Consider the following 25,053-nt stretch of genomic DNA (forward strand, 5'->3'; position numbering starts at 1 on the left):
CGCGAGCAACAAATTACACTAGCAACAAATGTTGCGATCCACAAGAGAGAGCATTAGCAGTGGGCATCATGTTGCCAGCAACAATTGGAGTTTGGGGGTATCTCAAATATCTTTGTAACTTTTATTAAATCCAACCAATTAAACTGGAAATTAGTTTGTTTAAAAGAAAAAATAAGCATTTTAGACACTATAGAGCGGATACGCTGGAAAGTGGAAAGTGTGGAAAGTTATTAGAGCTCGAGCAACAAATTACACTAGCAACAAATGTTGCCATCCACAAGAGAGCGCATAAGGCTTATGAAACATGTTGCCAGCCACATTTGGTGTTTAGAGGAAATCATGAAAATCTAAACAACATTTTAGCAGTAAATCCCAGCGATCAGCCTGGAAAATCATTGGTTTAACCAGTTCACAGAGGAAAATGTAATTTCAGTTGGACATTGTGCATGTAGCATCATAAAATAAAATGTCAGCAATCTCCCACACAATCTACGGAGGCTGCAACCTGAAAGAAACCTAAGCACTAAGGAAAAATGTGTTAAAAAACATAAAAATTTAAGAAAATTTATATTAAATTACAAATTAAAACTAATATTTAAGATATCATTTAAGAAAAACAAAGAAATATCACCCATCATTAAATAAAACATAGTATTTGACCTTTATTTAACTTGTAGAATTGTTATTTCTGTCACTGTAGCAGTCATCTTCATCTTGAAACCACATCAACAGCTTCGGCCATACGCCCATGTCTCGTAAGTTTTCCCCTGTCGCCTGAGAACTTCTTCTCGAGTTCTCAACCGCCGATGATTGCTGTGCGTTGGCTGCTGATTTTCCGCCTTTCGTGTGGGCAGTTGCACAGACATTCATTACATAATAATAATAATGAGATTGTGTATTATTTCCACCTCAAATACACATCTTCAGTCCTCGTTTCTGTTTTGGAACCACAGAATGTGTGATTTCCAGGAAGACCAGAATTTAATATCCTTGAGCAGCGGCCACCAGAAGAGCAAGAAGTAGCAATCAAGAACAAATTTTCCAACTAATTGCCATTAAACGAAACGTACAGAAATAAAATTGAAAAAAAAGGTTCCACCTAGTGAGTCACCGAAGGAAGCAAACTTCTTAGCATGATCATAAAAAAGTGGCTCAGGCTAAGACTGATCGATGATAAAAGAGGAAAACGACAGAAGGGTTGAGGCCTCAAATTAAGACTTAAAAACATTTTATGATTCTCTCATATGTATATGTATTTTTCTTTTTGGAAAATTGATTTTTCCTGGCTGGGCGTGCAAATAGGATTTGTGAGGCGATCAATAAGAGATTTGTGAGTTTCCCACTAAATTTGAGATGCCTGATTATAACGAATTATGGCTGATAGATAGTCGTGTAGGGTAACTTGTTCCCTAACTTCTTTAAAGTCCCCTTGAATTCCCCTTCTTCATAATATCTATTCCCTCCTCTTTTGATCTTTGAAATGCTGTTGCCTGTGGCCTTTCTTGTTTGATTTTTATAAGCTCCAAGGCAAACAAGTTTCGTTTTCTTTCGTTTGTAGATTGTAAAGATTGTTATATCATTGTTGAGCATTTTGTGTGTGTGTTGTCTCGGGGTGAGCTACGGTAGGTGATAAGCTATAAAGCTGACTGAGACCATAAAACGTATATTAGGTGTTGAATTTTACGCTTCATTTAAGATTTCTTAGGGTAAAAAACAATATCAGTTCTGTTTCTTGTATGGGGAAGATTTTCTAATGGAAATGGGTAAAAATATATATAACCCATTACATTGCAAAGGGAAAAAGAATGATTAAAAGATCTTATTTCCCATCCATGCTCAACTGTAATGCACTTTTCCCACCGCAATTATGTTGCCTAATAAAACTCATATTAAATTATGCACAACATTCCCCCAGAATGTTCTCATATAACACCTAAAACACCGCTCTACCCCCCACATCCATGGGTTAAACCCCTAAGCCAAGTTAAGCCAACTAATTTGCAACATTCTCAACTTCTCAACAAGTTTTCGGTAGCGACTCCCAAAAACTAAATCCACGCCGTAGCAAGAGGCAATTTAATAATCATGAGGCAATTTGCACTGCAACACCCACACTTTTCCACCCACGTTCCTGGCATTTTCCAACCCTTTTCCCAGAGCTAATGAAATCATTGCCAGTGCTCGATAGAGCGTTAAAAAATCATCAAGTTGCTAATTAGGTTGACTAAAATGCTTGACTTGATTTTCCTGCGGACGCGGCCCAAAGTTCATGGTGGGACAATCATGGGTTAACAGCATTAAAAGCCACCCAGCAGCAGCGAAAAACTCTCTCCACCCCCCTTAGCCCATGCAAAACTTTTCCATGTTGTCGTATTTTCTTTTCTTTTAATTGTTTTGCCCGTAAAGTTTTCCCAACGCCAATGAAAATAAAAATTGTTTCTTTAAAATTAATTTTGGCCAGCATCAAAAGGTTAATAAATAAATCTTTTTAAAAACTATAAATAAATGAAGAGGAAACTTTTAAGTAGGGTTAATGGGTTAATCAATAAAATATAATATTACATTATTTATTTTAGTAATTAAACAGCATTCTTTTAATTAAATAATTGATTTTAAGAAGATAAACATAAAACAGTACAAATTGCTTCCAAATTTAAATTGAAATTCAATTAAACAAACTTTTAATTGTGCATTTTTCCTAAGCGACAAAATTAAACAAATTTAATTGCATTTCCCCAAAAGAGGAAAATCCATAGCCCTTGGGGCCAGACAGTAATTAGCATTTCCCGATCGACCTAATCAATCAGCAAGCGGGGGCGGACAAAGTGGGCGGGGCTGCAGGTTAAATGCCAATAAACTTCCAGGAAAAACAAAAACAGAGGAAAATAGAAAAGAAAAAAGCTAGCAAAGTCAAGAGCGATACACAGAGTAGAGCAACAGCAGGGGAAACAGCGAGGAAAAGTGGGCGGCAGTTGATGGGTGTGGCAACTTATTGGCTCAAATTGTTTTCCCCGTTGTTCCTGTGATTGTAATGGATGAATTTCTTTTGGCTTAGCTGCCGGGGCCATCTATAAGATACAGATACAAAACTGCGATGCGAGCATGAAGCTATTTTCCGGGAGGGGCGTCGTGTTTTGGGGGCGTGTCCCCAGCAATTTTCAACTTGATATCTTTACCAGTTGGGCCAGTTAGTATAGTAGTCTGTGTGTGTGCAGGAATTCTGAGCAAACAGACTAAGTAAGCGATTGCCGAGGGAATAAAATGGCCAAGCAACTAAAGGCACCTAAATTGGGCCACAACGAGGCGAAGGGGCCAAGGAAACACCTTGTGCTCCACAGATAACTGGAATTTGTAACTTGGAGTGGCTATAATAATAGCATCCATTAGAGGAAGTGATATTCAGAGTACAACTGAGGTGAGAAAGCTATTCGTTGACTTCATTTTAAAAACAAACTTTATGCATATAAAGTAAAACATTTTAGTTACAATTTAACAATAATATATATTATATATTATTCAAAAACCGCTATCATCTAAATTAATTTATATTAATTGAAAATATCTTTCAAAAACCCTGACAAACCTTCTCATACTTAACTCTATTAAATCAGGGCTTTGTAAACAATATTATCCAGAAATTCATTTATTTTCAAACCCCACTTCAATGGCTGTCAATCATCCTGCAACAAAGGAGTATTTCCCTTGAAATAATACACGATACCACAATTTATGGCGGTACGGTACCCCCCATTGTCTCAATTTCCCCCAACCGCATTTAGTTGCCTATCAGTCTTCACCTGGCACACTTTGTAGCCACTTTTATGACAAATATAACCCCAAACGTATACAAGAACGCACAAAGTTGCCAGCTCGCACTTTGCCACGCCCACTTTACACCGCCCCCACAGGCAACAAGGAACTGGGATATACATGCGTATATGTGGATATGGGAATATTCCTTCCAGGAGCTAGAGAAATGCCGTTGCCATTGAAGACGAGTTGCCATCATCTCCTGTCTCCTTTGCCTCGTTAAAATCTGTGAAAAAATATGTCTGGCTTTCCGTTATACAGGACGATATCCGTAGGGTTACAGTTTTCCTTCCTATTTTTTTTTTTTTTTAGTGCCGCAGTGGCTGCTGTGGCTGTGTAGGTTGTTGCTGGCTTGTTAACAACACCAGAAGGCAGACGCTTTCTTGGGCTTCCGCAGCTTCCTTTTGTAAACACTGAGAATAAAAAATGTGGAAAAATATAAAATACCTTTTTAGTTCGATGTTAAGAAGGTTCCATTTTAGATAGATTTAGTCTTAGATTGTTTTCAAATTTTCAAATAAAAATTATATAGGTTCTTCCTCTAAAATAATTCTCGATATCTTTTTTATTTATTTTTTCTAAAGTTCTATATTTTTGCAGTGTAATTTTAACGCATTTTTTCTTTTCTCCATTGTCTTGGGCATCCTCAGCTCGTGTCGCATGTTTTGGCCTCATCCTCTCCACCCTCTCGGATTCTGTTACCATTCTTTTTTTGCTCGTTGCTTTCTGGGTTATAGGCCCCTTTTGTTTGGCCAGAAAAGAAGGCGCCGCTTTGTGTCTACTAGAGTGTTTTCCTCGTTTTCCTTGTTTTCCCCCCCTAAGCTTAAGTTGAAATGTTTAACGCCAGTGAAGGCGGATGGAATAGGGAATAGACCATACAATATGCAGCCATTGATGATGATGATGGAGAAGATGAATGGAGCTGAGGAAGGTGGTCCATACTAAACGGAAGTTCTGGCCACCGAGGCAAACAATTCCGCACTCTTTCGAAGAGTCCAAAAGGGGCAAGTTAACAGGCCATGGGAAAGTCAGGAAAACATCTCAAATATTATCAGTTGAGTTAAGACGAGTCAACCAGGATGAGTCACGAGGGAAAAAGAGTCATAAAAAAGATTATCAACAAGTGTCAATGTCCTGGGAAAAGTAAAAACAAATTCTTTTGCCAGCTTAAAAACTTTGAGTAAGTGTGAATTTTGATAAAATTAAGAGTTTTTAATTATTTGGAAAACATGTTTTGACATACGAAGCTGTCTTTTTATATAAGAGAAAATTAGTTATAGGGAAAATCAATAAACTGCGAATAATATAGGATATATTTTGCTAAATAATTAAAAAAAAAACCAAGAACAAAGACTTCATCATCATTGCAATGCATCAAGGTAAATGTCTCTTGAATTTAAGCTTCACAATTATTTGCTGTAATTGAATTTTCAATCATCTGCTACACAGATTAACTTATTAATTCATAAGACTTTAATGAATTTAGCCCAATTAAAGCCTTAGAAAATTCCCTTTGCATAACCAAACCTTAAACCATTAAGGCAACCGTTTAAAGCAAATATTTTCATGGATGTCGCTCACAAAAAATGCCACATTGAAAGACACAACTTAAGGAGTCAACGAAGAACTTAAGCCAACTAACTAAAGAAGCCCCATCATAAATGGCAACGGAAAAATTTCGCTTAAATCAGACTTTGTGAACTCTTAAGCCGAAAACTTTGCAAGGACGGAAAACTGAGCCTTAAAGTGAATGCGCCGCCAGAGTGTTCCCATGGCAACTTTGAAGTTTGACTTGGACACACTTGTTGCCCTAGTCAAAGACTGAGGGGGGAGGGGCTCCGTCAAGGAGAAGGCCTAGTCACGTAGGTGGCTACAAATAACCGCCAGCCATAAACGACCCGAAAAAAAAGAGAGAAGAACATAATAAAAAGCGAAGGAATCGCTCAAATGGCCACACACACAGAATCCAAGAACTCTCTCGTATCTTAAAGGAATATTAAAACAGTAGCAGGGAAGCTCCCTTGGCAAAGCCAAGATACTAACTGAGGAGGCCCAGCTGTGTGTGCGCGCCGTAGCTCAAGGTCAGAATGGGAAATCCGGTGGCGGGAAATGGGCAAGAAGGTGGGCAGAAAAACAGTCGAATAGCAGCGGCAAGCTGGCTCGGCTTTTCGGTGCCTTTTCGCCTGGTTGTGCATGCAAATAAATATACAATTTTTATGAATGAACACGTATGATGAAAGAGCAGCGTGAGGCGGCCCGTGGACCCGACACACTCGACCTACAATGGGGAATAAAGGAAAAGCTCTGGCAACTGGTTGCTGGGAAATTATATTTATAGAATCTGAGAAATACTTCAGACAAATATTGAAGAGCCAAATGCACAAGGCAGAGTAGATTCTATGCGATGCATATTTTAAATGTTAATTAAGTGCTATTTATTTACACAATTTTATTAGAAAATATATCAATTATATGCTTATAGAAAATATTTAAAATTAATTTCTTTAATTAAGGTAATGAGGAAATTATATATTATAATATTTCCGATACTATTTCCTTAAAAAAAACTTCTATAAAAGAAATATTAAAATATATTATTATTATTTAATATATTTTGAATTTTTTAAAAATTTACTCGTCGTATTTTATACCTTTTTAAATTCAAAAAAAATTAATTTCAGTGTTTTAACTATTTTATACACATTTCTCGATTCTTACCTATTGAACCCTTCTCTTAATTTCACCCACAGTGCGTGATCCTGTGTCCATGAATATAACCTGGCACCACCTCGCCTCCTTTTCGCTGCCCAACTGCGTCCCTGGAGGCCACCTCAGTACTGACATGGTTTCGTTTAACCAGGCCAGAACGGAAAATCTGTTAAAGGTAGCAGCCAAAACCAAACCAAGCCGAAACTGAAACTGAAACCCAGTTAAACGAAAGGGGGGCAAGTAACGAAACGGGGAAAGGGGAGGGCTGGGAAAACAGAGGGACGAAACAAACAAAAAAAATGGAAAAGGAAAAGGAAAAAGGCTATTGCAAATACTTGTACAAGTTGGCATGTTCTCTCGGTGCTCGCGTTTTGCCCGTAAAATGTTTCTATTTTTATCACCATTACGAGAAGGAAAACACCCCCGGCCCCATTCCCAGCTTGATCTTTTCCCCCAACCCTCTCACTCCTCCTCAGCACCGCCCTCCCTTTGACTGCATTTGCATGTGAAACAAGCAGATAAATTCAGACATGCAAACGCCATAAATTCTTGTGAGGCGAGCAGCACAGGAGCTGTGCTAACACAGTAGCAAAAACACACGGAAACTTAAATTTATTAATTTTAAAAATTGGTTTTTATAAGTAAAACAACTCCTTAAAAGATAAAATGATTTATAAAAGATAAATGCTAACACAAAATCCTAAAATAAATAACCAAAAACAAAAGATTAATAAAACCTTCAAGGTATTCGAGATTAAAAAATACACTTTTTCTTACAGTGTACCCATGAGAGAAGAGTAAGGTACCGCTGCAGCGGCGTCATTTAAAATCGAAAATTTCACATATTTTTGCATGAAATTTGCATGCAACAGCGCCGGAGGAAACAGGAAGCGGTCCTAGATGCTGCGGCAAAGATGCAGTTTCAGATGCATCCCTTTTTTCGTGTCCACATTGCGATACAGTTACAGATACATATAGAGCCGGCATTATGTAGATGGCAACGCCATACGTCTTATTCTCCTCTCGAAAAATGCTGGCTTAAATTTTGCGTGGCCAGAACTTTTAAACTTTTTGCTGAAAATTGAAAAAGTTTGATGTCCGAAAACGAAGTTTAGAGAGGCGACATGTTGGCATGTGGTAAGGAAATAAATTAACATGTAACGACCTTAAGATACCCGGCTAATAGTGCATTCAAAATATAACAAAACTAATTAAAATCTCTCTAAACAAGCTTCAATTCAATTTAAATCTAGTAAAAATATGAAACTGACGCTTTTAAATTTTACATTTAATAAATTTATAATTTCTAGAAATTGCTCTACATTTTATAGTTTATACACATATTTGCCCAGATCATATGCCCTACTATTCCCCAAAGTACCCTCTATAAAAAAGGTACAGGAGGTAGGTGGCCCTGAGGGGCAACTGATGCCTGTGATTAGACCCCAGGCACGTTCCCCTGGAAACTGCAGATACAGACCGCCAACGTGGACAAGACTTATGGCCTGCGATTGGGTTCCAGTTATTAGAAGCAGTCGAGAGCCGAGAGAGTTGCGGCAATCGAATGCCGTTGCATAAATCAAATTCATTTGGCCAACTGTTTTCACTTGGCTCCGAATCTGTCGGCTGACGGCTGACGGCTTGCAGCCCAGAAGCCTTGGCAAATGGAGCAGTCAAGTGATTAGCAATCATCATCGGCCAACAGGTAAGTCTGGTAAGAGGCCCGAGCCACTTGATTGAAATGTCCAACTGCCAGTAGTTCTGTCACTTTTCCTCCTATTTCTATTAGCCAAAGGAGTGGACAGCTGGCTGGCTATTCCATCTCAATTCTGGCCAACTCGTCATGGAGCTTGTATGCAGGATTCTGGTTGGAAAATCTAATGAATTTCACTTTGAACGATTTTAAAGTTGTCAATTAAAAATTCTCAAGGAAACTCTGGTAAATCAAGTGAAAATGTAGTGCATTTTCTGGAAAATGGTTACATTTTGAAGCTGCCTAAGCTGTGAAGCTTTATTTTCACTTATACATATTTCTTTAAAGGCTTTTTGCGGTTTTTACAATTGAAATAAACTTTAATATTTGTAAGTAAATACTATATATATTGAACTCATTTATCAAAATCGTTTTTAGTCTAGACAACATCTCAGTTCATCGCAGTTGACTCATCAAACATAAAAGGCTAAGGAATCACAGAGGCCTCCTTCCAGTGGCGGCTACCCCATTAGCCACCATTAGAAAAGAGTTTTATGTTACCAGTTGGAAGCTAAAAGCATTTCCATTCGCCGAGAGAAAGAGACTAGGAAAAGCGACCTCAACCTGCCCCAATGCTGCACTCAAGTAAAATGCAAATGAAACCACAAAGGAAGGAAAGGAATATAAAAACTAAGATGAAATTGAAAATGGAAAATGGGAATGAAACTGAAAAACTAAAATCGAAAGGCGGTAGGCGGTAGGCATCTGAATAATTGAAGTGTTGGGCATGGCACAAAGGGCCCTCCAAATGCTAAGATACATTTCCAGATAGTCAACAAGTTCTTTTCTCCGGTTCCTTTTATTTATTTCTCTCTTTTTTTCGGTTGGTTGGAAAATGGCCAATTGTCAATGGCTTTGACATTGGCAGGCCAAGAAAAGCGTGACAAATTGTTGTGTGTCTTTCCTTCAGGGGGGAGAAGAAAAGAAAAACCAGACCGCAACTCAGCAGGAGTCATAAATTCCTGGGCAAAGAAATTTATCAGGCTCAGCTTGACCAATTGATTTTATCCCCCCGGCCTCAAACACAAATCCAATTGACCAACAAAAAGTTGGCAAACATATAAAAATTCCGATTGGAAATTGAATCCAAGTTGGAGGCAGACACTTACGCAAGTTTTTTTTCTTCGTTGGTGAAAAGTTTCTGTGAAGATTTTCACGGCAGCCCTAACTGAGAAAATAAACAAGCGGCAGCTGCTAAGCAAACAATCCACAAGTATTTCGTAGATGCAGCAGAAACGCATCGCCGAGATACAATTCGCTTCCTCATCGGCCAGCACTTCCCACTTGTTGTTTGCTTTCCTAAGGTAACTTTAAATATTCTACCGACTGCCTGCCAAAAATTAGGTGAGAATTTCGTTTAGCCACATAGATAATGGCTCTCCAAGTCGAAACTTTGCTTTCTATCTGCCAGTTGCATCTTCCAAACTTGTGCAAACTGTCGCACATCATTTTTAGGGGAAGTAGTTTAAGGGGTTAGCGAGGAAGTTGAAATACTCTTTTTTATAAATATTTATAATAATATTATATAAATTTCAGAATTACAAGAAAGCTAGAATAAATAGCTATATTTCAATGACACCATGACTTACAAAACCCATTTTAATTCGCCTCAAAAACTCAAACCCAAAACCCACTCTTGACCCTAAACTTAGCCACTTCATTAAACAAACTAAATCATCAATTCATGATACCCCAGCGGAAAACAAACTCCTACAACTCCCAGATTTTTTCTTCATACTCAGCACACAGAAAAAAAAAACGAAGCTAATAAATCAAGCAAATATTTGGGTCACGCTTCCGTGGCAGCGTCTGTCCGCAGAGTGCACACTGTATGAGGGAGGGAGGTGCAAATGGACATCGACAGTGTCTAGTAAAAAAGAAAAATATTTGCTTGAAAATTGCCTGTAAATATTTGAGTCGGTTGTGTCTCGAAATCGGTTCGGTTCTCTTTTTCGGTTGATTTATGCGCGGTCAGCCACTCTTGACCCGAACTTAAATGTGTGGCCAAGAGCCAATTTCTGGCCAAGACTGATGCCACATGCTTACGCACACATGTCTGTCTGGCCATAATTCAATGAAAGTGTCAATAGGGCAGCAAAAAGCTGACCGAATCAACACTAACTCAATCAATTCCGGCAGAATAATAATAAACAATTTCCTTAACAAAACAGGCATCGCCACAACTTTTTTCTTCTTTATTTTTTTTTTTCAAGCTACGTGACTTGGGGACGCAGTCCGGGCCAAGTTTAGCTTTTTCTAAGATTTATATATTTATGAAAAAGGGTAAAAATGTTTTTTTTTTTGAAGGCTTTAAGTTTATTGTAGTTATTTCCTTTTACAAGAAAATATTTGAATTTATTTAAGTGAGCTGATAAATAATATTTAAAATTTTTGGGAAAATATAATTAAGTTTATTAAAAAGAAAAACAAAGGTATATAATTTTTTGGGAAAATCAAAGTTTAAAAATATCATAACTCTGTCAAAAAGGAATCAAATTCAATTCGGAAAGCCTTTCAATGCCATTTTTTCCTAGATTAAAAAATCTAAACACTTAATTTAAAATTGTAGAAAATTAAAATTTTTGTTGATTTTTAACAATTTTAATGATGTAACCCCTTATAAAATTTTGAAAAAATTGAAAAAAATGTTTTTCTTTCAAAAATAGCCAACAAAATTTGCATATTGATTCTGATCAATAATATATATACTTTATAGGGTCGGAAATGAGCCCTTCACTGCGTAATGCTAACTTTTGGCTAGAATTATAATACCTTGTAAGGCTATTAAAAATTTATAAAATATCACAAATATTTTCTACAATCAAAAAACCCCTAAATGAATCATATATATATTTATAAAATATTCTAAAAAACTGGCATATCTCTGCTAATTTCCTTTTGAAAATATCAACGAGAACCTCTTGTGCGAAGGACATCTCAACTTGACTTTAAGCAGGCCTTTAAAGTCGCTAAACGTCAACTTGGCCACATGGCGAAATGGAAAATGCACTTTCCCACACACACACACGCACATGACCAGAGGCAGAGCGACGGATGGACAGAGAGGCACACACACATCCGGTTGGCCATTTGTCGGAATGAACTGGCAGGATTGCGGGCAGGGTCACGACACATGGCGGCCCAAGCCGATTTCACCAGGCCAAGACCAAGCCGGCAGACAAACAACTGTGAAATGCATTTCGACATGTCCAAAGCACGAAAGGAAAACCAAAAAAAAAAAAATAGAAGAAAAACAGCCAGAAAGAAAGGCCAACCTATACTAGGAGCCAGATGGAGGGAACTTTCCTGGCCCTGCCATGCCATAAAAGTAAATGGAACATGTACAAGTGTCTCTGCACACACCTAAATATGTTTTTAAGCAGAGAAAGAAAGTGTTGGCTTAAAATATAAACACAAATATATTTAGAAATATAAAAAGAAAAAATATATAAAAAAGAAATATATAAAGAAAATATTTATAGGAAATTGCAGTCCCCTCAAAAACCTTTAAGAAACAGATATAAATATATTTTCTTAATACAAATTAATACATTTTTAAGTAAAGTTCAGTTTAAGATTTCTTACTTCAGTATATGTATTATTTTATTTTAATTTCAAAATAAATTTCCAATATATTTTCCTCTCTGCAGTAACAAGTGTGTTTGTTTGAAATTGCCAACAACTGCAGCAAACTGTCAGCTGCTAACTTTAAAAGCTAAAAATGTTTATAGAAAACTCGTTACACAAATCGAATAGAAATTCTCGTCTCTCGTTTGCTGCAACCTCATTTCAGGAAGGGGGCGTACACACCCTGGATGACCCTGGCAGCCCCGGGAAAAACTCACTAATTTCCCATCGTAAAAACTTCAAATGCTGTTTGTCGATGGAGGTGTAATTTCAATAGGTATATAAAAAAGGGAGAAAAAAGGCCAGAAAGGCCAATTGCTAGTGATGGACTTGCAACACAAAAAAGAGGAAGAGATGTAAGTCCACCAGTTGCAATCTGAAATTGCTTAACTTGAATTTCAACACAGGAAAAGAGATTGGTAAGAATTTTCATTAATGGGTGTTTCTAAATAGGTGACAATGAGTTTTAAATAAATTTTAAATATAATTTCACAACATAAAAAATATATATTTTTATTACCAAACTTATAGACCACAAATCTACCCACAATTTAGTTTAATTTTCCTACCATTATCCCCTTAATGCTAAACCCAAACATTTTTAATTTTCCCATTTTAGCCCTTTCAAAGCCTTATCTGAGCCGGTTTGGGCCAAGCATTTGCCACAATCGACAAACAATTTAATTAGAAAAAAAAGAGAAAAGAGCACAGAAGTATACAGAATTTGTGGACTAAACTTCGGCTTTGACTCCTCTCATCTATTTGTCTAGCAATTAAAAAAGTATAAAACCAGCAAATTAAATGCGCCAACTGTTGGACCAAGTTCTATTTTTTTCCCCATTTTTTCCAAATTCTATTTTCAACGCCAATTTTTTTTTAGCTTCTCCAGCTTTGGCAAACTTTTTGTGCCAAGAAGGGGCCGAGGGGATGGAAAATAAACCAACACAGGCGTCGCGACGCCGCACTTAATTAAATTAAAAGGAGTTTTCCCACACCGCCGCGCACAGTGGCACCAAAACGATGCGAAAAGTCAACAATAACAAACGGGGAAAACAAGAGAAAAATTGAGCAAAATGTTGGCCAAACAGACGGCGACAGTCGCGGGAAATCAGCAAAACTAATGCTGAAAGTTATTCTTTTTTCTGCGGAGATGGCAGGATGGGGACCAGTGGGAGGTAAAGGAAGTGGGAGGTAAAGGAAGTAGGCAGTGGGCGGACAGCTGCCTTCGGTGGTCGTGTAAGTCGAGGGGGCGTGGCCCGTCACCGGACGCACAGCGCCGTGAAATGGCCGACAACTTTCCGTCTGCCAAGCGGAATTTAGTTTGCCGCCCCGTTCCGGTTTTCACTTCCGGTGATTCGGAGCTTTTAGAATGTAATTTTATGGGATTTTGTTGATATTTTTGTGTGAAATATATCAATATTTTGTTGTTTAAAGTAAGCAAATGCAAATACAATTGTGACGAATTGAAGGAGGAATTGAATAATTAATATTTCCCATATTTTTTTATAGAAATTCGAGTGAGATTTTTTACACAGAATATTTGTTTGTCAATTTCTTTAGAAATTATTTCCACAATTTTGTTTGATAAAATCATTAAATTTATTTAGTAATTGCTTTAAACTTTAACAAATATCTCAAAGCCAGAACACAATTGTGGGCTTTTTCTTTTTTTTTCCCAACTCTCGAGGGCGGCACAGAGTTTATCAACTTAATTAGAGGCTTGATTACGCTGACTGTCGTCCGTCTCCATGGGCATTAAAATTAAACGCGACGAGAATGGCTAAGGAGGCTGCGGCGAGGATCCGGACTCCGGATATGGCACAGGATTCCGGAGACAGAATCCGGATGCGATGGCGGCACTTTGACATTTTAAAGCAGCCGCCGCCAGACGGCGTGTCGCTTATCGCAGGCACCTACCGCCCTCAGCCACCCCCTTCGCCCGGCAACCCTTTCGCGCCACAGTCTGTTATCAGCTTATGGCTCCCATTTGGTTAGCAGCCCTTTAACTGCTTGCCATTTATCGTAGATTTGATTTATGGCGCAATTAAAAACTGCCCCAGATGAATTGTGGGCCGAGAAGGGCGGGATAAGGGGCGGAATGGGCAGCAGTTCACATTTAAGGCTTGGCCAGCGCTCACACGATCCACGGCTGCTTTTCGCTTCTTTTTCGAAGCGAAGCCAAATTTATGGCAACAAATTTATTGGCAAAAAGTGGTGGCGCAAAAAAAAAAAAGGCAACAAGAAAATTTAAATAGAATTTTCGCTTGCTTAAGAGTGACAAACGGGACTGGAAAAGCGGAAAAGAGCTGAATGGAGATGGTAAATCCCACTAAGCTACACCGCAAAATATGTAGGAAAATGTAGGTTCTTTCAGAGAGGCAGCTTAATATAAAAATAAATATTTAAAAATTGAAATAAATTTTAGAAATTATAAAAAATATTTTAATATATTCTGAATATTTTCTATGGTAAGAACTCCACCTTTAAAGTCTACCTTAGCTACCCTCGCACTCAAGCCGAATCAACTTGACTTGGGCTACTCCTCCGCCTTGGAACTCCCAGCTCTCTACTCGGCCTCCTGGTGTTTGCCAGCTGTTTGCCTGCACTTTGAGTTATGCATTGTGGGGACCGCTCCGGCCTTTTTGGACTCGTGTCAAACATATATAGACCGACACAGGGTCGAGCACATACATAACATATAGCTGTAGCTATATATAACGAGTCAGTGCAACATGTTGCCAGTGCCATGAAATGTAAATAAATTTCTCATGCGGCCTGGCATGTCGTAAAACACGAGGTTAATGTGGTAAAAGCTGGCTAGACATCTGATTCATGGCACTGGCTAGAGCGGGGTGTTAAAAGAGGGGCTAACTGGAGGAGCTACCGCAGTTACCCACAGCGGGCAACATATTGTTGCCTAAGCAAACTATTAAGGACAGTAAGTGGCATTTAATGGGGTTTACTCGTGGATGGGAAGTGCAATCGCATATTTCATTGCCAACTTTGGATGCGCAGGAGAACTGTTTAAGCTTAGAGGAAAGGAAGCTCCCCAGAGGAAGCTACAAATCTGGACAACTTAGGCACGATAAAGTGGAGTAACTTTTTGAAAATAAATTTCTACAAGTACCATATTATGTAAGGGAATTACATCTGTAATTCAACTCTTAAGCGTCAAGTATTTATAACCTCTATAAAATATGGCTAGAGAATATCTAGCTCTATAAATAAAAGTATTGTAAATATTAAAAAAAAATTGTATAACTTTTAAATAAATAAAAAACCATATACTTAATTATAAACTGTTTTTCTTACCCTTTTCTAAACATTTTCACTTGAAATAGGCCTTCTTCCCCACTAATTCCAACATTGGAATTGCTTGCCCCTAAGTCGCCGCAAAGTATGCAACATTTGTTGAGGATTACTGCGGTCGTGTCTGAGATTTACCTTTAACCCATTACGGCCTCTCGCCTAAACAACAGGTCACGCAGTCAATTATTATAAACTGACAAAACTGCTAAGGTAACAAATGTTGAAGCTCAAGCTAGGAAAAACCCCCTTCGGCCTCTCCATTTAATTAACACGCACACACAGACATGCCAAAAAATTGAGTTAAAACTTTTTTTGACTGCGGCAGAGGGGTTAAGAGGGGGATGGAAAATTAATTTGGCGCCCTTTTGCCCGCCGCTCTAACTCGCACATAAACTTCTAATTGGCAGCACATTCCGCATACGCCGCGTTGGCCCATGGAAAAACTTTTACACCCCAGCCTGGCCGAGGATGAGCCCTGCCTGCAAAAAGGGCGAGGGGCATACAACTTTGACGTTTTTGTGTGCGGAAAAGTTATAATAGATTTTTAGTTTCACTCACTTAGTTGAAAATATTTTAGAAAATGGGCGGATGCGGCAAAATATCTGCTGTCGACCGACCAGAAAAACTAATCATTTGTAGTTATGGACCAAGTTGACTTTCAGCCCGCAATGTTCGCAGATTGAATTGAATTGTTTTGGGGGCTTGATGATGTTGTGTGGTAGAAGGTCATTCAATTTGCCGTCAATGGGAGTTTTGTGTAAATAGTTGTTGTTGAGTTGATTATGTGGTTCGGGTATCAAGTTAAAAGGGAATGCTGAATGCTACTTTCAAGGGAAAATTCTGATGAAATTGAGCTGTATAGAATTTATTTGTTGAACTTTTCATTTAAAATAAGTTTGGTTTAGTAGATACATGAATGGTTATATGATACATACACTTACCTAAAACGAATTTAAAGGACAACAAAGACTCTTACCTTCTTCAATTAAAAGGTACCCTGTGGTTATGTAAGAAAACACTTCAACTTGAAGCTTTAAACACTTGTCTAAATAAATTCAGTGGTAGTTAAAATTTATTTTCCATTATTCATTGGCCTTATCAGCTTAAGCTCCTGCAGCTTCCAAAACTCAATTATATTTGTTTATTCATTCCCAAAACTAATCCGGCTATTTAATGTGTTCAACTTTGGCCAGCTAAAGCATACATCTTGGCCAGAATTTCGCCGCCCAAGGAAACTTTGTTGTTCTGCTTTCTGGTCTGGGGCTCTACTACGGGCCTCTGGCTTTTCCCGCTCCGCATTTCCTCGCCTGTCTCGGAAAACTTTCCCCTGGGCGTCATGCTGTCTGTGCTTGTGGCTTTTCGCTGCCAGTTTTATGGTCAACATTTTCCCACACCCACTTCTCGCTACCCCCTCTCTCTCTCACAGCTCTCCTGTTTTGCTTCTTGGTTTATATATCTTTAATTTTTTATGCTTGCCGTTATGTCAGCACATTTGCCATAGCATACTTTTCAGCAGCCACAAAACTTGAGTTGCTGTCATTAGCGGGAAAGATTCTCGAGATGAAGAATGGCCAAGAGTGCACTTTAAACAATTACAAACAATAGTTAATTTCCGGTTAATTTTCTTCAAATTTAGATATTCTTTGTTCAGTAAAAATGTATAACTTTATAATTATTTAATTTTTAAGCATTCAAAAATACTTATAAGGTATTTCTAAACTTATAAGAATTCGAATAATCAAAAAACATAGTGAAAAACCAATCTAATTAATTTACTTTGGTGTTTTATAATACTTTATGTATTTTTATTTAAAATTAATATATTATTTATTAACGTAATCAAGTTTATGTACTTTTAATTCAGGTGTATCTCCTGTATTTTATTTGTGCGAGATGACTGTTTTGTGGTCCATAACTGGGTCAACAATGGAAGCTCTTTGAGGTCCTTTCCCTTATCCCGGCTGCCGTCTCCTTGCCCGTCTGCCCTCCTCCTTCTCCTTTGTGGTTATCCTGGCTGGCCATTGTCGGGGCCATCGCCCGTTTACAAGTCAAGTGGCGCGCATAACACCAAAAAATTGTGTAACGAAAACAATTTATTTTGCTGTAGAACTTGACGTTTCACTGCTGCTGAATGCCGGCTGCTCCACCTCCTGCTTTCATTGTCAGTTGGCCAGATTTGACATCCAGATTCCGGGATAGCGCCTGCCAATGCGTGTCTCTTTAGTTTTATTCACACATTTTAACATTCCATTAAATGACAGCTATATTTAAATTTGTTTTGTCAGTTGAATCCTTATTGTGGTTTTAAAAATGCCAAATCGCATTTATTTATTTTTCCATTTACTCCGTTTATTTGTATGATTATGACGTGTAAATTTAAGCGCCCGCGGCATTCTATCCAAATTGAATTTGCGTAAAATTGCGTAAAAAATCTTAATTACTTTTCAATTGGAATAGGTATGAATTTTACGTTTGACACTCGCATGAGGTGTGCCAAAAAGCATTTGCTATTAAATATTTGCATTTATTGCATAATTTGGCCAATCAAATATTTACATGTCATTGCTCTCGGGGCAGGGAATAATTTTGGTCATAAATATTAAATTTTTCACAGACGATTGGGTTTCAATTGTAATTCATAGAGCATATTTGAGAGCTTTGTTTTATCGATTCAATTATTTGTTTATTGATCAAGTTAAAACTGGCATTTAAAGTAATACGTTTAAAGATTTGTTTGGTGTTTGTTGTTGTTTTTAAAGTCAAGTAAGAGTCATTAAATATTTTAAATATTTTATTAAATAAACAATAAATAATTTACTAGAATACTAAGCGTTTGAACTATTTCTAATTTTTATTATGATGGTCATAACGTCTTTTAAATGGTTGCTAGAAACTATAATCCTTTTAAATTAGCAAAACTACTCATTGTAATTGATTTCCTAATCCATACTTCCCTTATTTCATCTAATTTAAACCCAATATTGCCTTGTTGTCATTGTATTCACTGAAATTTGGTGCTTGTTTGACCTGCTGCCAACTGCATTTGCAACAGCTGGCAAACATTTTAGCCCACTGACCAAAACGTGACAATTTTGGCCAGGCCAAGCACCCAAAGCAGACAAACCGAGACCGAGGGCAAACATTGCAGCTACTTGGAGTTGGCCAAAAGCACTTGGCCGTGTGTGCCCAAGCAGCTGTTCGCTTATTGTCAGTCGCTTGGCTTACAGCTCTCAGTATTTGCATAAAGATTCGATTCGATTCGAGATGGAGGGTTGAAGGTGAGGGGATCTGGACAAATAGCGCAAAGCTGCGGCAAGAATCAAGGAAATGCAAACAAGGGCAACAAAATCCAAAGAGTTGTCAAAGCCAAAGAATAGAACATTTCCTTTAATACAACATTTATTATTCATTTTATCTAGATTATCTCAAAAAACCAGCTTCCATTTAAAATTTAAATGCCTTATTTCGTACAGATCAGTCTCTGCGAAAGTTATACTTACTCTCCGTTGCAGTAAGAGCCTGCAAGGCAGGGACAGTGGGAAAGGCTATGGTGTGCATCTTGCCACCAATTTCATGAAACTCATAGTGAACGTTTCTTTCGACAAAAACCACAGAATTGGTGATGGTGGGTTTCCTAATGTTGTGACTACTGCTGTTGAAAGTCCAGTTCGTGGCTTCCGGAATTCTGGTCACCATATCGAAGCACTGAGCCAATTTCCCGGACCACACAGAAGTCGCCTCAAAGCTAATCCGTTCTCTCCTGTAAAGTCGTACCGCTTCGCTGAGCGTTCGAAAGGTATTCATGGTTATCACAGCCGTGGGCGTATCTCCAAAATAATACTGGGGGAAGTCCAAGACTACTATCGGGGATCCCTGTATTCGGCGACCATTTCGCTGTTTCGTATCTTCTTCGTCGAATTCCTCCATGTGAACAGTTTGGCAGTGCAGGCGGTCGATGATCTGCATTGATCTGAGATATTGCGGATGCCGTTGTATGCGTGTATCCATGGGTTGCATCTCAGCACGCAGCCTCTTGATCACCTCTTCCCGGATGCATTCCTCCACGAGCAAGCTGACCACCAAACCATTTCCGATTGGATGCCTCAGGTCCTTGACAATGATCTCCAAAGCCTTGTCCAAATCTCCGCTGGCGAATAAGATCATTATTTGGGGCTTCACCCACTTCTTGTGGCTTCCATCCATGGGATAATTGTACAAATGGCGTTTGAGTAAATGGGCATAAACATCCCCGCCGACAATTTCGTCGTCATCCATTGTATTTTTTGATGCACTGAATTTGGTTTATATTTACTTAGACTTTTGATTTGATTCACTGAAGTTGCTAGGATAGGATAAAGTAATTTCCTCACCTTTCCCCTGCCATATAAACAAATTACACCCAGAGCACTTAGGACAATTAAAAATCAAACAAAGTATGCAAAGAGACTGCGGAAATCGCCAGACCGCCAGCAGGCTAATGAAACTATGTGAAAAACTTGCACAAATTGGCGTTGAAAACCGAAAGGCCGCATAAGCTGAGTGCAAAAGATAAGCCTAATGAAGATTGCAATTGGCCAATTGTTGCAGAGATTTCTGTGAGTTTTTTTTCGCCTTTTAGCAAAAATTAGCAGCAATTAAAGGAAATTCGCAACGAAATGCGATGTGCGGCCGATATAAATGTGTTTGAAGTTTCCCATTTTGTGAGGAAGGTGAAGTCAAAGTCGATTTCAGCTTGGCTGTGTGTCGTTATGGTCTGAAAAATTGGCTCAACGAAATGGAAAAAAGTGGCCATAAGTGGGTCAAATTGATTCTGATAAATGGCCAATGGCAGCTGTTTGAATTTTGCTCTGAAAAGAACTTTATGGCAATCTATTTCCTTATTGAGCTTTCTTTCTAATGCCTCTTGTTTCTATATATTTTAAATGGTATAAATGAAAATGGCTTTAATTGACTTTTATTTTCTACAAAAATGAACACGAAATGGATTTTATTTGGGTTTTTTATGCTTATGTATACAATAAATCTTTAAGATCTCTCAGTTTTTAAAGATATTTTATAATTGATATACCCTAAGTATTTTATATATCAAAGTAAAGATTTTCTGGTTTTATTGTCAATTTAAAAATTAATAAAATCCAAAAACACATACCCAAGTCTTCCTCCGAAAAGCCTTCATAATAAATTACAGCCTTTTTAGGCTCATAAAAAATACAAGTACCCCAATTAAAGTGCCATCACCATTCCCACACTCGTCTGTCTTATAAAGATGTACGTACATCATGTCACAATATTTTGACATTTTGCTGTCAGACCTGAAATAATCATGGACCCTTAATGAGATGCAAGACGAATGGGGACCGCGTTTTTTGATAAATTGATAAGGTCTTCGGAAGGTACAAATTACAGGCCCGCAAAGGTTGCCCCCGGTACTCCGACATACCCAATTAAAGCCTTATATGCATAATAAAAATCAGAAAAAATCAGAAAAAATCAGAAAAAAATGTGAGGAATACTTAAAAACCAACCTAAACTTGTTGTGCATCTTGTGAATGAGACCTGAATCGAGGCAGAAAACTCAACAGAAGTAGCAGGCGATCTTCAAGGGCGATCGATTAACGCGAAACTGGTTTCGAGACCATCTGGAAAATCGGGCAGCTGTGAGCTGTGAGGGGCGTAGTAGGTGTCAAAGGCCCCACTGCATCTCCGATGAGTCAGTCTTTATTATGATTCCCACTTTTAATGGTCAAGGCCAAGTGGCAGCAGCTCGCGATCTGACAAATTGAGTTAATTTGAATATTTGGAGTAAGAGAAACAAATTGGTAACTTTACATTTCGATCGATGCCACTTAAGTACAATGCGGAAATGGAGCACATGGGCCTTATAAGGTTAACATAAATTTGGCTGCATTTAAAATTCAATGTTTTTATGCCATTATGATGCGTATTTATGTTTACCTTTGTTTTTTTGTTGTCTTAAACACCCAATAAAATATTAAGTCTATACATCTCATCCATTTTCATTGTAATAAATGGTTGTTTTAAGGTCTCAAAGTCTGAATACAGTACATTATTCCATTTCCCTTTCTCACCCCCACATAAATTCCACAAATTTCCGACACTTTAATAAATATTAAAATAAATATAAAGCAGCTGGGATTATTAAATAAGAATAAGTAAATGCATTAATTGCCATAATATTGTATAAAAGCGTACACGCATTGTGTACAATCTGCAACATTGTTGCAATTGCCATCAATTAAATGAAAATCCTCAACAATTTGCATGGCCATGCAAATTATGCTCAACAGGCGGGAAAAAAACCGATTCCGCTGGAACAAAAGAAAAACTCGAAAATAAAAACAAGTAAGATAAAATGAAAATGAAAACTTTAGTCGCGCAGAAATTGACGTAACGGGCATTTAATTTGCAGGCGAAAGGCCATGCAGCAGTAAGAAAAAAGCAGACGTTAAGCTACTTTCTAAAAGCGAAATCGAAAGTTGTCAGTGTGATGAAGGAAATCACTCCTGGATATTTAAATATACAAAGAGGAATTCAAAGATTGCCTAACATTTACATTTATATAATTTATAAATTTATTTCAGGGTATTATAAATTTAGTTAGAAGTTGACAAAGCATTTCTTACCCACAACCAAAATTAATCAATTTTTTTTTTAATTAAAAATGTGCCAGTTTTCCTTTGTTTCCTTAATCTATATAGCAACTTATGATATTTTTTATTAGAACTCTATCATCATTAACAACAGTGTAATTTTTTTGAACTTCTCTATCTAAAGAGGTAAACTGATAGTAGATTATGCCCCCTTCCCCCCTTTGCAAGGCGTGTATGTATGACACTGTAAGTAATCTATAAAAAAAAGAGTACAAAAAGTTTAAAATAAATTACAATAAAAATTTAGGCAAATTCAATAGAATTTTTATATATTTTTTTATAAACCTTTACACACATTTATATTTAAGTACTCATTTAAAACCAGTGTCATATGGGCATTAAGGCCCTACCAAAAATAAACCAAACAGTGTCGCCGTGCGCTATCAATAAATACATACATATATTTGACAAGTATAGGCTATTGATTAGCGGGAATCCGTCTAGTTGGATACGGGTTACCATCCGGTACGGATCGTAAAAATATTTCGGAAACTATGGCCGCCATGCGATCCGTAATCGTTTTCATTATTTTGCTAAAAGTGCTCCTTATGATCTACCTGATAACTCCTGGTAAAACGGATTTCGCGGAGGAGCCCTTATTAAAGGAAGAAAAATATTCGGAAAATCCCACAAATGAAGAACACTTGATGGACTTTGTAAACTTCTCATATACGATAGAGCAACCATCTTGTGGAGTGGAGACCCAAGGATTAATCCTCATCCACACGGCTCCAGATCACTTTGGAAAGCGTTCAGTGATAAGAGAAACCTGGGGTAACTTCAGTGCCGACCAAGACTCTCCCCTGCGGTTGATATTTGCCCTGGGAGCCGTTCAAAATGATTCATTGCAAACATCGCTGATTGAGGAACAGACCCTGTTCGGGGATCTACTCCAGGGGAACTTTATGGACACTTATGTGAATATAACGTACAAGCATGTGATGGTTCTCAAGTGGTTCAATTCGCACTGCAACCACGCCAAGTTGCTGATGAAAATCGATGACGACATATTTGTGAATACCAGGCTACTATTGGATAATCTAATGGAACAAGTGGAAGCCCCTAAAACAATCCTTTCTTATACTCTCAGGCGGAAAGAGAAGGTGTTATTGTGTTCAAAGAATCCCAATCCCCGAGTGATACGATCCTATAAATCCAAGTGGCGCGTGAGTTTCAAAGAATATCCCGATAGTCATTACCCGGACTTTTGTCCGGGCTTCACGGTAATTTATAGCCCAGATGTGGCCAAGAGGCTGTACGAGGAGGTCCAGCAATCACCCTACTTTCGACTGGACGACGTCTACATCACGGGAATAATGTCGAAACGTGCGAATATCACGATCACTGACCTCAAGCCCTATATCCTGTATCCCGGAAAGACGAAGATGAAGTTGATGAGCGGCGAAGTGCCAGTGTCAGCGATGGAACTTCTGGTGTCCTGGCACCAAATCGAAGCCAAGGAGATGAGAACTCTGTGGACCTTGTTCGCCGGCGGCCAGTAATCGGATTCAAGAGCCGAGGCCCCGGGCCTCCTTCAATCTCCCAGCTCTCCAATTCATTGCGAGTCAAGAGCGTTCAATTTCCTTCGGGGAACTTGCCCTCATCAATATAAATCACAACAAAGGGCCCTTGGCAACTGGCTTTTGACATTGTTTACCTCATCAGTTCGTGGAGTCCCTTACATCTCCTTGACTGATGTTCCCATCCATTGTTTTTTGGCCAGTCGGAAGCGACTGTTGCCGGCTTGACTTTTGATGGATGCGTTGCAGGCAGCTGTTTTTGGCCAACAATGGAGCCGGAATAGGGCCAGTGATGTCCGGACACTCAAGTTCATATTTTCGGGGCTATGAACTTGGCTAAGTGAGGAGTACATATCACTCTTAGCCTTCTGTCAGCATCAACAGATGTGTTTTTGATTAAAATCTCATAAGGAGCTGTTATTTTTCAACAAATATTTAAGCCTTAAATTATTTAAAAACTGAAAAGTTATGTGGTATATAAAATATTTCAAAAATTCATTGTGCTCGGTATATGCGAATTTTAATTTAATTAAAATCTTACCTATAGTATTTATTATAATCGTAAATTGCAGGACACTGTAAACTTCAAGTTACTCCAAGATAAACATACTTCTGCTGAGAATAATTAATGTAATTTTCATTAATGAATAAAAAGAAAACCCTGAGCTACCTCTTGAATAGTTACTAGTTTTCAAAATAATTTAATAATACCCAAAGCACCCAATAATTTAAATGTTTCGTTGTCAAGCCGTGACATTAAGCTCAATTTGTGATTTGTGCTTATCTCATTGGCCATATCTTGTTCGCAGTTTTCTATCGCCACACTAAAGTTTCCATTGAGGTTGGCAATTTGAATTGCAAAACGAAAACGAAGCCGACGCTTATCTACTGGTATTTATCTTTGACGGTAGCCGGCTAGGTAAATATTGTCCCGGGCATGAGCACTCGGTTATCTCACAGTTTGTATCTGATTCTGTATCTATGTCGTTGTCTGACATTCCCTGGCCAAAACAGCTGCAGGCCAAAGTGTCAAAATATGCACAATCTGGTGTTGCATGTATGCAAATTATGTCACTTTAATACCAGATTCTTTTTAATTTTCTTCAGATAGACAATCAGAATGTTGTAATACCTCAGAGCTATTAAGAAGAATAATCGTATAATTATAATTTAAATATGTAATAGTATCATTTAATGCTTAATTCATTTATTTGTAATTAAAACAACAAAGAAAAGAAAACAATCAAAGGCAATTGCTTAAGTTATCTTGAATAACTGACCCCAAAAAATATGATATCTTTCACTAATTAAATTGATTGTCACGTAAACAATGACCTTGCTGTTTTTATCCATTCATGATATTTTTAATTAAGTTTTTAATCTAAGGCTTTTTGAAATTTTGAAGATAATTTAAGAACCTTATCAATTACATGAAGCCACAAATTAAAAATAAACCCACCTTAGGATGTACTTTTAATAAGACACAGACATTTTTACTAGTACTTACTACATAATGAAAAATGTTTTAAAACCGAACAAGAAACTAAATAAAATTTAAAACGAGTATTAAAGAAATTTGTTAAAATGTTATTGATTCTTAAATATATTTTCCCTCAGTTATTAAGCCCCAACGAGCTTATTTTTCATATTTTTT

General features: G+C 37.8%; 3 protein-coding genes across 3 annotated transcripts in view; 1 reads left to right on the forward strand and 2 right to left on the reverse strand.

Moving 5' to 3' along the window:
* LOC108072835 (zinc finger protein 30 homolog) overlaps positions 1-25,053 on the reverse strand; it is a 104,415-nt gene that overhangs the window by 58,874 nt on the left and 20,488 nt on the right. The window lies entirely within an intron of this gene.
* LOC108072837 (uncharacterized) lies at positions 18,607-19,582 on the reverse strand. The gene has a single exon (XM_017164129.3). The coding sequence runs from the start codon at positions 19,481-19,483 to the stop codon at positions 18,683-18,685; it is 801 nt and encodes a 266-aa protein (XP_017019618.1). The 5' UTR covers positions 19,484-19,582; the 3' UTR covers positions 18,607-18,682.
* On the forward strand, positions 22,350-24,974 carry LOC108072832 (beta-1,3-galactosyltransferase 5-like). The gene has a single exon (XM_017164123.3). The coding sequence runs from the start codon at positions 22,374-22,376 to the stop codon at positions 23,379-23,381; it is 1,008 nt and encodes a 335-aa protein (XP_017019612.1). The 5' UTR covers positions 22,350-22,373; the 3' UTR covers positions 23,382-24,974.

This window comes from Drosophila kikkawai, chromosome 2L, assembly GCF_030179895.1.
Source record: "Drosophila kikkawai strain 14028-0561.14 chromosome 2L, DkikHiC1v2, whole genome shotgun sequence".
Taxonomy (NCBI): domain Eukaryota; kingdom Metazoa; phylum Arthropoda; class Insecta; order Diptera; family Drosophilidae; genus Drosophila; species Drosophila kikkawai.